The sequence below is a fragment of the Nicotiana sylvestris genome, chromosome 4, assembly GCF_000393655.2.
Source record: "Nicotiana sylvestris chromosome 4, ASM39365v2, whole genome shotgun sequence".
NCBI lineage: Eukaryota > Viridiplantae > Streptophyta > Magnoliopsida > Solanales > Solanaceae > Nicotiana > Nicotiana sylvestris.
Window position 1 is genome coordinate 29,154,619 of NC_091060.1, and position 14,691 is coordinate 29,169,309.

Consider the following 14,691-nt stretch of genomic DNA (forward strand, 5'->3'; position numbering starts at 1 on the left):
TATGGCGATCAAAGTGATATAGGTGGCTATTATGTTAAATGTCACGGCGGAGCTATAAGGGTCTCTATTATGATGTTATACATACGGAAAGATAAGGGTGGCTCTGTCAGGGATGATATGTGATGGTAGGGGCATTATGTTGATGATATTCTTGTGATGGTTTGATTTTCCTTGTGTATATCGTGCACCTTACGTGACTTGTTGTGTTGCTTTCAATGAGCTACTCGATGTCATTGATATTACTTGTTGACTTAGACTGTAGTAGTATAACAGCACAAGCATAGATCGTAGCATACCACTTATACCAGTTCATGAGTATGAGACTTGATATTCATTACTCATGCCCATATATTCTTGTATTATTTGCTTCTATTTGGTGTTGAGCATATGACCACGGCGAGCGAATTGTGATTGTGAGCCCGTGATCACGCCGGGCGGATTGAGATATTGACACTTGAGTTGTCCGTGCGATTGTGATTAATAATGTGGGCACAAGGTGCCATGAGCATATGATTTGTGGTTTGAGACTCGTAACTTGTGTTTATGAGATGAGGTATCTTGAAGCAATTCTATTGTGAAACTTATGTTAGAATGGTTTGAGTATTCGGTTTTCATTGTTTTTCCTTAATTGGTTTCACTAGTACTTAACGGTGTTCAGTTTACTTTAGGGTTATATCACATGTTTATTCCTTGTTGTCATTTACTGTTATTGTTTCCATTATTAGCTTTATACTTATTTATTTCATAGGTTATTATAACTAGTAGGTGTCTTGACTTGTACGTCGTCATTACTCCATTGAGGTTAGTCTTGATACTTAATGGGTACCGACCATGATGTACTCATACTAGACTTCTACACATTTTTGTGTAGATTCGGGTATTGGAGATATCAGACTCGCAGAGTTAGCTTCTTGATCGCGGGGATTCAAGGTTGAGTTGTTTGGTCGTCGTAGTCCCTTGGAGTCCTTTCCTGTTTTATTGTACTTTCAATTTGTTATCCGAACGGTATTGTATTTCAATTTTTGAAATATTTCTATGTATTCAGCTAGAGTTTGTGACTCTGTATTACCTAGTCTTGGGAGATTTTTGTGATTATTGCCGCGTAGGCTTGTTTCGCCTTTATTTCGGTATTTATAGTAAACTCTATTTTAAAACATTATTGTTAAACTGGTTTAATTGTTGTAAGTGTCCGACTTACCTTGTCTTAGAGATTAGGTGTCATTACGAGAACGTAAGGCTGGATTTTGGGTGGTGAAATCGCTAGGCTAATTAAGCCGTTGTACGTTTATATATATATATATGTACATTTTCCATCAGAGTAATGCAGTCTTATTATATATGTACATTTTTTTTCTCTTTATATACGCACGCATAATCTGAACGGTAGTAATAAATTCAATTAAACCAAGCTACACACTCGCACACGCTTTCCAGAATCATATTTTTTCTTTTCCCGATTTTCATATTTTTCTTTTGTCCAAGTTGAAAAAACCAAGACTAAGAACAAGACACATAAGAAATTGGACTAGGAATCTCGGAATTGGAAAAAATAAAGAAATAAAATAGTGATGACGAAATTGCTTATGAGATGTGAAGAATTGAACTTAAGATGGAGTCTGAGCTTATGTAATTATGCAGTTGCAACTTGCAATATAAATATGTACGAACGGTTTAGGGGCATATCAGCGATTACATTATGTTCATTGTTGGAAGCGATTACATTATGTTCACTAGTATTAGTACCCGCGTGATATACGGACAAATTATTTCAAATTGCGATGTAGATTATTTGAATCATGTACAAATAACCTTAAAATATAAACTTTTCAGATACAAATTATATAACATGAGAATTTAATTATGAAGCAGAATATGAAATTATTGTTTAAATCTCGTAGTAGACAACCAATCTTTTTAATATATATTTGTAGCAACCTAACCCCTTGATTTTAGTACTTGTATTTTGTTCCGCTGTCGATTTTAAAGAATACTAAACATGTCATATTGTGATTTGTCTTGTCTGAGCACATTAGTTCATATTATTTTAACAAAATTCACACTATCACTTTATTTTTATCAAGTGCGAGGCTCACCAAGAACTATCAACCTGTGCGCTCTAATTAACAAAATCCTCGCCCACGTCAAATGTTGTCTCTGTAAAAAAAAAATTAGCGGGGAAGGAGTTGCTAGCTCAGTGAGTAATAACACTTAACCACAACCGTTTTTATTTGGGGACAAGTCAGAAAACACGCTAGTATATAAACAGAAATTATCATAAAAATGCCCCTTTCAGAAATAATAAATAATTTTCAGTCTCATCATGTTTTTATTGTAGTATAATACGATTGACAATTCTGTAATAAACTCGGTAACCACTGTATAATATCAATATTCATATTTTGGGAGGCTTCAATGAACGGATCATGTAATCGGTATAACTGTGGACTTCTTCGCAAGAAGTCAAATATAATGGTAGTCCCTACTCGAGGGAAATCGGTAACGGTATACTAGTTCTACCTTCCCACTAGCGAGGGCTATAACGGTAGTCTGTAATTACAAGGTGCACCAGGTCTAACGAACCCGTCGTTAGCTACGGGATCCTTCAATGTCTACTCCCATTTATACATGTCTCTGTAATCCGTATATATACTCGTAGAAAATATTCTAAAACAATACATGGCATTTCGGTTCTTATTAAATCATATAATTTCATTTCGATAACAGTAAAACAGATCTAGTGACAACGGAAATATTTAAAACTACGGTAACCATCTCAAATAACTATTTCGGTATCATATCGAGTAAAACACTTGTCCCACATGCAACTCAGAATAATCGGTAACATATTCATCTTAAAAATCATGTAAATCATGCAAGTTATGAAAACACAAATTGTGGTAAGATTACTACTCACAATACTTGTGCCGAAAAACAGGTCTTTCGTTGGCCTTGTCTACTACTGCCAATTTTCTTTGTTAGGAGACGATTGCCTATCTAGTGGCAACATTTGATGTCCTTGAACCTATAGTCAAATTCTATTATCGGGTGATTGATCTGAGTAATACAAGAAAAGAATAATGATGACAGATTCAATTATTTAACCCTAATCGCCACACACGTACGGAAGAATAAAAAAGAAATACAAGACATATCCTATCATGCCCTCGTAGAATCACGATTATGGAAATGGCTGGCTACATAACCATAATTGAGATTGTTGCAATAAAGGAGTCAAATTTCGTGTACACTAATATGTACGAACGGTTTAGGGGCATATCAGCGATTACATTATGTTCATTGTTGGAAAATATTATTGCGTCGGGATGACTCATTAGCTTATTAATAAGTTTACTTATAACCGGTATACACCATTACTCATAATTAAGCTTATTAATAAGTCTACTTATATATAACTGGTAAATACACTATTACTGGTGTAGAAAAAAACAGGCTTTTCCCTAATGTTTCTTATGTGAACAAACGACGGCTAGGGTTAGATTCTCAGCATGCAGCTTAAAGAGGGGCATAGGCTGTAAAGTAGTGATTTTTGCAAATCCACTTCCGTTGAGGAAAAACGCTTAAGTCTCCTATCTAATATTTATCGGCTAAATACTACATCCATGATAAGAAAGTGTTGAATACCCCTAGTCTCTACACTTTGGAAGGTTCATATAACTTTTGCTCCAATTGGCCGGCAAAGAAAATAAAATAACATAGTATTTGAAAGCTATCTATTTTGTATTATCCAAGAATCCAACAACAAAAGGACTAAGAAAGCAAAAATAACAAAAAAGACGGTACGTACATTCAAATAACAATATGTTACTCTATTGGGAAAAAGTAACATATAAAACACTCAATATTGGGATTCTTTTTAGAGAGTATATAAGGACCATCAGAAAAGAAAAGGCTAAGACAGAAAGGCTTTGAGTTTAGGAAAATGTCTAATTATCCCCAGTATAACTTTGATGAAAAGCCTTCCTCTTCATCAAAAATACCATTGATTACATTAGGTGCTAGGGTGGTAAGTCTAGCTACTCTTCTGGTATCATGGGGTGTGTTGCAGACTAGTGAAGTGACTTTTGACAATGGAGCCAGACTTACCTACGATTATTATCGCTCATACAGGTAAATTCCCCCTCTCCTCTCTTTATGACAACTTTAAAGTAAAATTTTCATCAATTTTCGAACAATTTAAATATAATACGCGATGGAGTATTTTAATTAGTAGAGTGTCTTTATCCACTTAAATTCAATCATTTGTCTCTCCGAGTAAAACATAAAAATTCCCTCTCTCCCATTATGGTATTAAAGTTGGGATATTTGGAACTATTTGAGGACGTATCATTAATTCGTATAGTATTATATCTTTTATAGTATAGCAATTAGACAAGTACTTACTAGTATATTATTCTTCCTCTTTTTCATTTTTCTTTTTCTTTTGCAGTTATACGCTTTTTGCTGTGATAGCAGGAGCTATCTACAATGTATTGCACATTCCTTTTGCAGTATATTTCCTCATAAGAAAGAAGCCATTGATAAACCACAAGGTTTTTCGCCAGATTGAACTCTATGGTGACAAGGTTAACAACAATTTCCACTAATTTCGTTCATCTCTATGTAGCTATCAAGAAATAAGAAAATGAAAAGTGGGTCTTATTCATGTTCTCCTAAAAGACTTAATTTATATATACTGATAGCATAAAGAATTTTTAGACCATTAGCGTATTTATATATATACTACAAGTATCGTATTGATTTTAAATTAATTTCTTGAAATTCATGCAGATTATCTTCGGCATAGTAGCAACAGGAGCTGGTACAGCATTAGGTGCAACAATGGATCTACAAAAAACTGTTTACGACGACGATAACTCAAAATATCATGACTTTTTGAACTTGATGTACGTCCCATCTGCATTTGTTTGGGCTGGATTTGTGACTTGTGGAATATCTTCTATATTATCATGTTTGAGTTTCCATAAAGAGTGAATGAACAAGAATATTATGGAAACAAAATGCTTCCCCTATTTGTAGTGACAATTATAGTTTTAAATAATATAGTGTATCCCTTTTTACATGTTTGTTGGTATGCAGGTATCCATTTCATTTATGTTATTATTAGCAATTTCTTTTAATTAGTTATTGATATAGTTTTTATGCAATACGACATCCCAAATAACGAAGAGAGGTGTATATTCTATAGCCCAAGGAATCTAAATCAGGGAAAATATAAATATATATACTCCATTTGTCCCAATGTTTATCGCGGAACTCGAATTTTGAGAGTTACATATTCTAAGTTGATCGCGAATTTGGATAAAGAATCTTTAAGTTTTGAAGTAAAATTATACATTTGAAAACTGCTTATAAAGTACTATAAGTCACTTTAGTTAACAATTCAAAATATATAAAATGCATGTAAAAAAATTACGTAAAAAATTTTTGAACTCGCCACATAAATTGGAATGAAAAGAGTAGCTTTTAAGGTACAGTCAAGACTCAAGTGTTTGTACACTTAGGTACGTAGATATCAACAGTGGCGTACGCAGAATTTTTTATAAGCGGTGTCACTATTTTAAGAAGAGAGCAAATAAATAAATTATTGTAGCAATATCATATTATTGAATGGTATTATGTGACTTGTTGGCATGTTTGGTTGAGGTTCCGAGGGCCTCCTGATAAATTTGGGTGGTTGACAGAAAGATTGGCATTGAGTTGATGCTGCTGAATTTGCTGCTTCTGTCATCTCCGCACCTGCGGATTGGGGACCGCAGGTGCAAGGTCGTAGATGCGATATGGAGATCGCAAGTGCGTAATTTGGCCGTCAGGGGAAGAACAGCAGATGCAGTGTGTTGGACGCATCTGCGACACCGCAGGTGCGATTCCTGGGGCGCAGATGCGGTCCTGGGCGTTTAAGTGGAAACCGCAGGTGCGGTTGGTTGGGCTGCAGAAGCGGTTGTGCAGGTGCGAGACTAGGACCGCAGGTGCGGAAATTCTGGGGCAGAAAGTATATAAGTTCTCCTTCACGAATTTCAGTCCATTCTTCACCATTTTTGGACGAGTTTGGAGCTTAGAGCTGTGATTTCAAGAGGGAATCAAGGAGTATCAGTGAGGTAAGCTACTTGGGCTTTATTAACTATGTTTTTGATGATTTTTTCACTGTTTAATCATGGAATTTAGTGGGAATTTAGAGAGAAGTGAAGGGTTAGGGCTTAAGTTTTGGAGAGCTTTGATTGGAGATTTGAGGGATCATTTGACGTCCGATTTTGATTATTTTGGTATGCATAGACTCGGGAGTGAAAGGAGTTTCTAGCTTTGTGATTTTTGTTGGATTCCGAGACGTGGGCCCGGAGGCCGGGTTATAGTCGAATTCGGGATTTTTGGTCTAATTTGATTATTTTCGTGTGGAATTTGATGATAGGCTATAATTACGTATTTTAGTCGATTATTACACTCTAATTTACTGCACTTTAGTTGAGTTCGCGCTTTAATCGCTAGTGTTTTGCACTAATTGTGTGTTTTATGCCTTGTAGGTGTGATTCCGAGCTATATATATGTTATGTAATGAATTTAAGTGGTTTGGAGCTTTGAAGTCTGAGTAATAGCTCAAGGAATTAAGCCGGGATCGCGTTCGGGGATCAACGGATGATAAAACAACAAAACAAAAACTCGAAGAGGCATATTGCGCACTGTCTAGTAAAATAGACATAACCTTTTACTCAGAACTCCATTTGAGATCCACAATATATTGTTGGAAATCTAACTCAAAGGACTACAACTTTCATGTTTTATGTTTTTCCAAATTCCAAATGGAACATGGTCAAAACCCGCGACCGCGGCAGAACCGTGGCAGAGGTCAGTCGCGGACAACTGAAGAATCTGAGAGGGTGTTTGGCCGCGGTTCCGGCGCGACCGCGGTGGAACCACGACAGGACACGGGATTTTAAGGGACCAAAGTGCAAAACATGGGATTTTAAGCCCTAAACCCTATATTAAACCAAGGAAGCCGGCCAAGAATTGGAGGACATATTTTTGACCTAAAGAGGACATATTTTTGACATAGATTTGACCTAAGGAGGCAGAGACACAATAGGAGCAAGGCTTGAGAATTCTTCCACGAGTTTTTTTCCTTCCTCTTCCTATTTTTCATTGTTAGTTATGACTTTTAGTATTGTAGTTTTACATACTATTATGAATAGCTAATTTGTTATCTAGAGTTTTGATAGAACCTTTTGTAGGATAAATTCTTGTTATGTTTTTATATAATTGAGTCATAGTATAATCTCTATTTATTCAACTACGTTCTTATTGTAGTTAATTGAAGAGCTCTCAATTAGCTGTGCCTATTTAGTGTGCATAACTCGGGAGAGAGTGCATATTTAGGTAATTGTTGAACAACACCACTCCCAGAGTATATGAGGGATCAATAACCGAGGGTTTAAAGGCGGGATTAGGGATAACGAAGCCTTGGGTGCGATCTGAAGTGAGCTGTATCAAAAGCCAGCTAGCGTAGCTCGGGAGAGTGCGTCTAGTAAATTGTCGTGATTACTCGGGAGAGATTTACGGTAATAAGAGTGCTCATGATCGGTAGAGAATACTTAGGCGAAATTATAGAAGACATAGCGGGAAGGATTCCGACAATTGGGGAAATCATAACTCTAGACCTCCTTAATCTTATCTCTAACTCTTAGTATTTTTAGTTGTTAATTTATTATTTTAATTTGTTAATCAATTAGTTAAACACAAGAATCTAAATATCTATAAGTTAGGAACTGTTCAAGCTTGTTTTCTTGGTGATAGTGAACAGCTGTAGCTAAGCCTTAGTTCTCTGTGGGATTCGACTCCGGACTTGTAAACCGGATTATATTTGCAATGACCGCATTGTCCTTTTTATAAGGCATAGTTGGGCGTGATCAGAATTCATTCCTTTAGAGTATATTGATGATAATATACTGATTTTGTTTGGATTCAAAGCATTTGGAGGGCGAATCGAGAGGCAAGGGCATTGTGGATTAGAGTTTATCCGATTTGAGGTAAGTAATGATTGTAAATCTTGTCCTGAGAGTATGAAGCCCCGAATTTCACATCGTTTCACTATTTTGAGGTAATGCACATGCTAGATGGCGAGCGTGAGGGCGCACACCATTGGTGATTGTGATTTGGTTCATCCCGTAGCGACTATTAAGTTGTGTATTTGATTGAAAACTATTTGATACTTATGTGCTTTGGAAAGTGTTACTATGTTTTGGGTTGAATGCCATATTTGGGCCTCGTGCCAAGCTGTTGGACCTTAGGGGCTTTTTACTTCTGTTTCATCACTGTTTTGGTTTAAGATTTGTACTCAGTCATGCTATATTTTACCGATTTCATAACTCCGTCTTATTTATTCCGTTTTGATGCATAAAATGATATTTTTGGGCTGACACCCTATTTTTATTGATAGCTCGAGTGGTTTGAGAGGTTTCTGATTGAGTGAGGCCGAAGGCCTATATTGTGAGGATATCATGGGATCGGGTTGCGCGCTGCAGCATGTTGTACTTGATTTGTGATATATGAGAGGTCGAGGGCCTGATTTATGATGCCACAAGATGGCTTGTGAGGTTGTGTCCGAGGGGCTGATTCTGAGTGTTGTTATGCCCGAATGACGATTTATGATACATGCTTTGCCCGAGGAGCTGATTATGATTTTCATCACTTCTACTCTAAAACTTCATTGAACCTCTGCTGAAACTGTTGAAACAAATATCTTTAAATGACTTTACTGAAATTAGATTTTTACGAGATGATTTGATTTATATACTGTTTTGAAGGCATACTATACTTACTGTGATTTTATAACGTGGATTTATATGTTTCTTACTGTTCAGTCTCTGTTTACTTTTATTACTTACTGAGTTGACGTACTCACATTACTCCCTGCACCTTGTGTGCAGATCCAAGAGTTGCGGGTCATGATAGTGAGCATTTATCCTTTATCCGTCGCGTATATCCGAAGTCGGCAAGGTAGCTCCATTGTGATTACAGCCTTGCTCTTCTCCCTCTTATCTTCCTTAGACTATATTAGTATTTTTCAAACTGTGATAGTCTTAGTTGAATTCTGACAGTCCTTAGTAGATGCTCGTGACTTGTGACACCCCGATGTCGGGCTTATGTTTCTTTCCACACTTGTTATTTAGACTCATGCTATGAAGTTTTATTAAGTTAATGGCTTGAAATTATCTTTATTATGAAATATCGAATTGTTTTAGGATTGTGTCGGCTGGCCTAGTTTCATGATAGGCGCTATCACAACCGGGCTAGTTTTAGGTTCGTGACATCTATAGCCGAGAGAATCGACTTATCAAGTGCCTTGCCTCGGGCGAAAGTCCTTAGACCTTGCAATTCAGCCATGTAGCGCCGAAATGATCTCTCTGAAAGGTCATATGCGATCCCATTTTTAGGACCACCGACAACATCCAGCCATATCTTCTGCGCTTTTTCGTCTGAAATGGAAGGTCACTTGCCTTGCTCATTTGGTGGCAAGCTCTGACGCTACTCCTCTACAGTATTCTTGTAGCGACCCTTTATTTGGAAGGTAGAAAATTATTAACTATAGATTATTATATGTATATATGTGACTGAGTTGGGGCCTGAGTGCCGAGATGTGAGTGATATATGTATATATGTGGATCGGGTTGTACGCCGCAACGAGTCTTGTGGCTGTATATATATGTGTATCGGGTTTCACACAGCAACGAGCCTTATGACTATATATATTTATGAGATCGGGTTGCACGCTACAACGTGTGTCAATGATTTATGCCATGATTGGCTTGATATAGCGCTTGGGCTGAAGGAGCCCCTCCGGAATCTGTACACACCCCCAGTGAGCGCAGTTGATTTATATTGAGGGATGAATCTTCCCCACAGGCTAGATTGGTCCTACCCCAGTACTAAGTGACTAATGGTTAGTTGATGTATATATTCCTGGATGGATCTTCCCTTGGCTGGATTGGCCATATACACTACTGAGTGATTGATCATGATGAGTGGAAAGTGTGAGATAGTGTGATTGAATACTCTGAGAGTGTGAGTACATAAGTTCATCTCTGAGATACGGTTATACCTCGTAAGTTTAACAGCATTGATATATATATACATATATATATATATATATATATATATATATATATATATATATATATATATATACATATATGTATTTGATATAGTATTTTGAGTGGAACTTTTTTCGAAAAAAAAAAAGAAGAAAAAAATAGTTTGAAAAATATGATTTTATATTAATATTACTACTTTCAAACATGCTTTAAATTATACACATAATATCAGAAAGTTTATGAGATTTTCTTTATTGTAAAGATAGAAATTATTTTCTCACAAGAAAAGAAGGTTATCTTTTTACCATTTTAAGAATTAAGTGTACGAAAATTTGTACTCTTTATTTGAGATTAAGAAAACTATAAGTTGAAAAAATATATGTATTTTTACATGAAAATTTTAATGAAATAATAGTGCATGAATTTATTTTACATGGTACCACATGACCATAATAGTACGGTGTATAAAAAGTATTAAAAATAAGTAGAATTTTAAGTAAGTTGAGATAATTTTTAATTATACGGATAATTAGTTAATTACCGGGTAGCGGGATATTACCAAATTAATTATTGGATAAAGTTTAAAATTCCCCACCAAAAGAATTACGTGGCAGCCCCATGCCTTTCAAATAATGACTCTTAGAGTCATGTATTAAGGTGGCACAATTCAAGAGAATTATGGCCAAGTCATCACCCTATTAAATAATATCTAAAAGCTTGCCAAGGCTATCATTTTGATAGCGTACGAATTGTTTCCATTTCCACTCATCACCTACTTATTCACTTGATGGAAAGGTTCAGCAACGTTTCCTCCGAACTTCTTAGGAAAATTAGCAACACGAATTTTCGATTTTAAAGGAGTACAGTGCAATCTTTTTTAAGAACATCATACGGATTTTTTCTTATTTCAGGTATGTTAAGGTTAATCCTTCTTTCCTTGTTGGCATGATCGAAGTAACGATACGTAAACATAATAATATTCCATAAGTTGTTCTACTCTTAGCAGTTAAAAATGTCTATGCTATTCATTTCCGTAAAGTGATATTCAAGCATGTCTAAGTATGTTTTGTTTACTTTGATTCTCTTTTAAAAATCAAAGGGGTAGCTTTCAGAGCTCAAAATACCCAGGTCACCCATGTGAAAGGATCATATTATGGACAAATTAAGGTTTTCCTGTTGTCTTATCATATGCTGGGAAATCAAGCACAACATTTTCATCTAAATGGTCTTGAAGTTCCCATTGATGTGGAAATCACGTATTAGTAGATATTTTAAATTTATATCTTCATTTGGACAGAGACTGGACATTGATATACATCCATAGGCTACATAATATGTTAGCTAGTTTCTTGAATGGCGCAATTAATTTTTCAACAGGGCAGGTCATGTCCTTATATTGTTAGTGGTTATAGTTATTAAGAAAAGAAAATAGGTATGGACTCCCATAATGTCCCTCATGAAGAGGTTTCTTACTGCATTCTGATTCCAAAAGGTATGATTTAAACTTAAAGTCATAAAAATTTTGCAGACTGCTAAAAGTAACACTAGATAGGATATTGAGTTCCTATTTGGTTTGTCTAGCGGTGTGACTAGTTGAAATTTCTAATAGCTTAACTTTGTGGCTCCCTCAATTAACTGATTTTTGGAAGAAAATGAATGTGACTAGATGTTAATTTTTATAATACAGTAATACATGCATCTTCATGCATATGCATTGACCCCCGAGTTACGGCCGATCGGGCAGTCATGCATTTACCACCGAGCTACGGTCGATTGGGCAGTTACATATTTACCACAGTGCTACAGCCGGTTGGGCAGACATGCATTTACCACCGGGCTACGGCCGGTGGGGCAGTTACCACCGGTTAGGCAGTTATGTATCATTATTTACCACCGGTTGGGCAGTCATACATTTACCACCGTGCGACGGCCGATCGGACAGTTATCACTGATCAGTTGGGCAGTCATGCATCATACGATATGGATAATAGAAATAGTCTTAAAGAGAAGCATTATATATATAGGTATTATAAGTATGCAGATAAGGTGGCACTTCTAGATTTAGGTTGATTCTTATATGTCTTTAATTGATGTTGACTTATTGTTATGTGTCAGTTCTGCCTTACATGCTCAGCACATTATTCGTACTGACGTCCTTTTGTTGGGGACGTTGCATTCATGCCTGCAGGTATAGATAATCAGATTGACAAGTCCTCACACAGTAGACGAGGTTTGCATTCAGCGAAGGATCGGTAGGACTCCACCTCATTCGGAGTGCAGCCGAGTCTATGAGTTATCGTGTCAGCCTGTTTCTACAGACTTATGGGTAGGCCGGTACCCTATCCCATTTGATGTCAAACAATCTTAGAGGTTTTGTAGACAGAGGTTCAGTTTGTACAGTATGTTAGAGGCCTTGATGGCCTATATGTATTCATGTTTTAAGAAAAATGGTTCAGTAATATAATGTTGTACACTTACAATTATACATTACGAGTTGTGGCTATGTTGGCCCATGATAGTTACAAAAAGAATAAATGAGTTACAGAGTGGTTCGCTCGGGCCAGTGCGATACCGGGTGACAGCCACGCCTCCCAAGGTTGGAGCGTGACAAAGTGGTATCAGAGCGGGTCGTGTCCTAGGGAGTCTACAAAGCCGTGCCTAGTAGAGTCTATGGGTGTGTTGCGCGCCACATTTATAATTGAGAGGTTATAGGGCCTTTAGGAAATGTTACCCTTCTTTTGGTTCCAAATTGTGCCATGGAGCTGAGTTGTAAGAAGTCAGTATGAAGCTTTTGTCAGATTTTGTATGCACCAGAGGTGCAGATATCACAGTAGAGCTTTAAGGCGTAATGTGGAAGGGAGGTTATGCAAAAAACAACAGATACGATGCAAGATTGAAAGGTAAGTAAGGTAAAGGTGAAAAAGATACGACATACTCGAGTACAAAAGGTTGTGAATAGTCAAGACTTATGATATCGTTTGGATTTTAAGTTTAATTTACCCTAGTGAAAATTTTGCAAATCTCCAAGAGTTAACATTCGAGGACGAATGTTCTAAACGGGGGAAGGATGTTACACCCCGTAAGTTTAACAACATTGATATCGGTATATATATTTGATATGGTATTTTGAGTGGAACTTTTTTTCGAAAAAAAAAGAAGAAAAAAATAGTTTGAAAAATATGATTTTATATTAATATTACTACTTTCAAACATGCTTTAAATTATACACATAATATCAGAAAGTTTATGAGATTTTCTTTATTGTAAAGATAGAAATTATTTTCTCACAAGAAAAGAAGGTTATCTTTTTACCATTTTAAGAATTAAGTGTACGAAAATTTGTACTCTTTATATGAGATTAAGAAAATTATAAGTTGAAAAAATATATGTATTTTTACATGAATATTTTAATGAAATAATAGTGTATGAATTTATTTTATATGGTACCACATGACCGTAATAGTACGGTGTATAAAAAGTATTAAAAATAAGTAGAATTTTAAGTAAGTTGAGATAATTTTTAATTATGCGGGTAATTGGTTAATTACCGGATAACGGGATATTACCAAATTTATTATTGGATAAAGTTTAAAATTCCCCACCAAGGGAATTACGTGGCAGCCCCATGCCTTTCAAATAATGACTCTTTTAGAGTCATGTATTAAGGTGGAACAATTCAAGAGAATTATGGCCAAGTCATCACCCTATTAGATAATATGTAAAAGCTTGCCAAGGCTATTATTATTTTGATAGCATACGAATTGTTTCCATTTCCACTCATCACCTACTTATGCACTTAATAGTAACGTAAGTTACTTAAGATCATACGAAACTTCTTAGGAAAATTAGCAATAGGATTTTGTGATTCTAAAGGAGTACAGTGAAATTTCTCTCAAGAACATTATATAGATTTTTTCCTATTCCAGGTATGTTAAGGTTAATCCTTCTTTCCTTGTTGGCATGATCCAAGTAACGATACGTAAACATAATGATATTCCATAAGTTGTTCTACTCTTAGCAGTTAAGAATATCTATATTATTCATTTCCATAAAGTGATATTCAAGCATGTATAAGTATGTTTTGTTTAGTTTGATTCTCTTTTAAAAATTAAAGGGGTAGCTTTCAGAGCTCAAAATACCCAGGTCACCCATGTGAAAGGATCATATTATGGACAAATTAAGGTTTTCCTGTTGTCTTATCATATGCTGGGAAATCAAGCACAACATTTTCATCTAAATGGTCTTGAAGTTCCCATTGATGTGGAAATCACGTATTAGTAGATATTTTAAATTTATATCTTCATTTGGACAGAGACTGGACATTGATATACATCCATAGGCTACATACTATGTTAGCTAGTTTCTTGAATGGCACAATTAATTTTTCAACAGGGCTGGTCATGTCCTTATATTGTTAGTGGTTATAGTTATTAAGAAAAGAAAATAGGTATGGACTCCCATAATGTCCCTCATGAAGAGGTTTCTACTACAAGAAAAAGGGCTTTTAGTGGCGATAAAAGTTGCCACAGAAAGTTTAATTGTCGCCACATAATACCTTTCGCGGCGATGACGTGGCGACCAAGTGGTCGTT

General features: G+C 35.9%; 1 protein-coding gene across 1 annotated transcript; it reads left to right on the top strand.

Annotated features, from left to right (window-relative positions):
* The first annotated feature begins 3,940 nt into the window (after positions 1-3,940).
* LOC104233978 (CASP-like protein PIMP1) lies at positions 3,941-5,017 on the top strand. Its single transcript, XM_009787457.2, has 3 exons — positions 3,941-4,128; positions 4,448-4,583; positions 4,789-5,017. The coding sequence occupies exons 1-3, from the start codon at positions 3,941-3,943 to the stop codon at positions 4,990-4,992; spliced, it is 528 nt and encodes a 175-aa protein (XP_009785759.1). The 3' UTR covers positions 4,993-5,017.
* Positions 5,018-14,691: the final 9,674 nt, after the last annotated feature.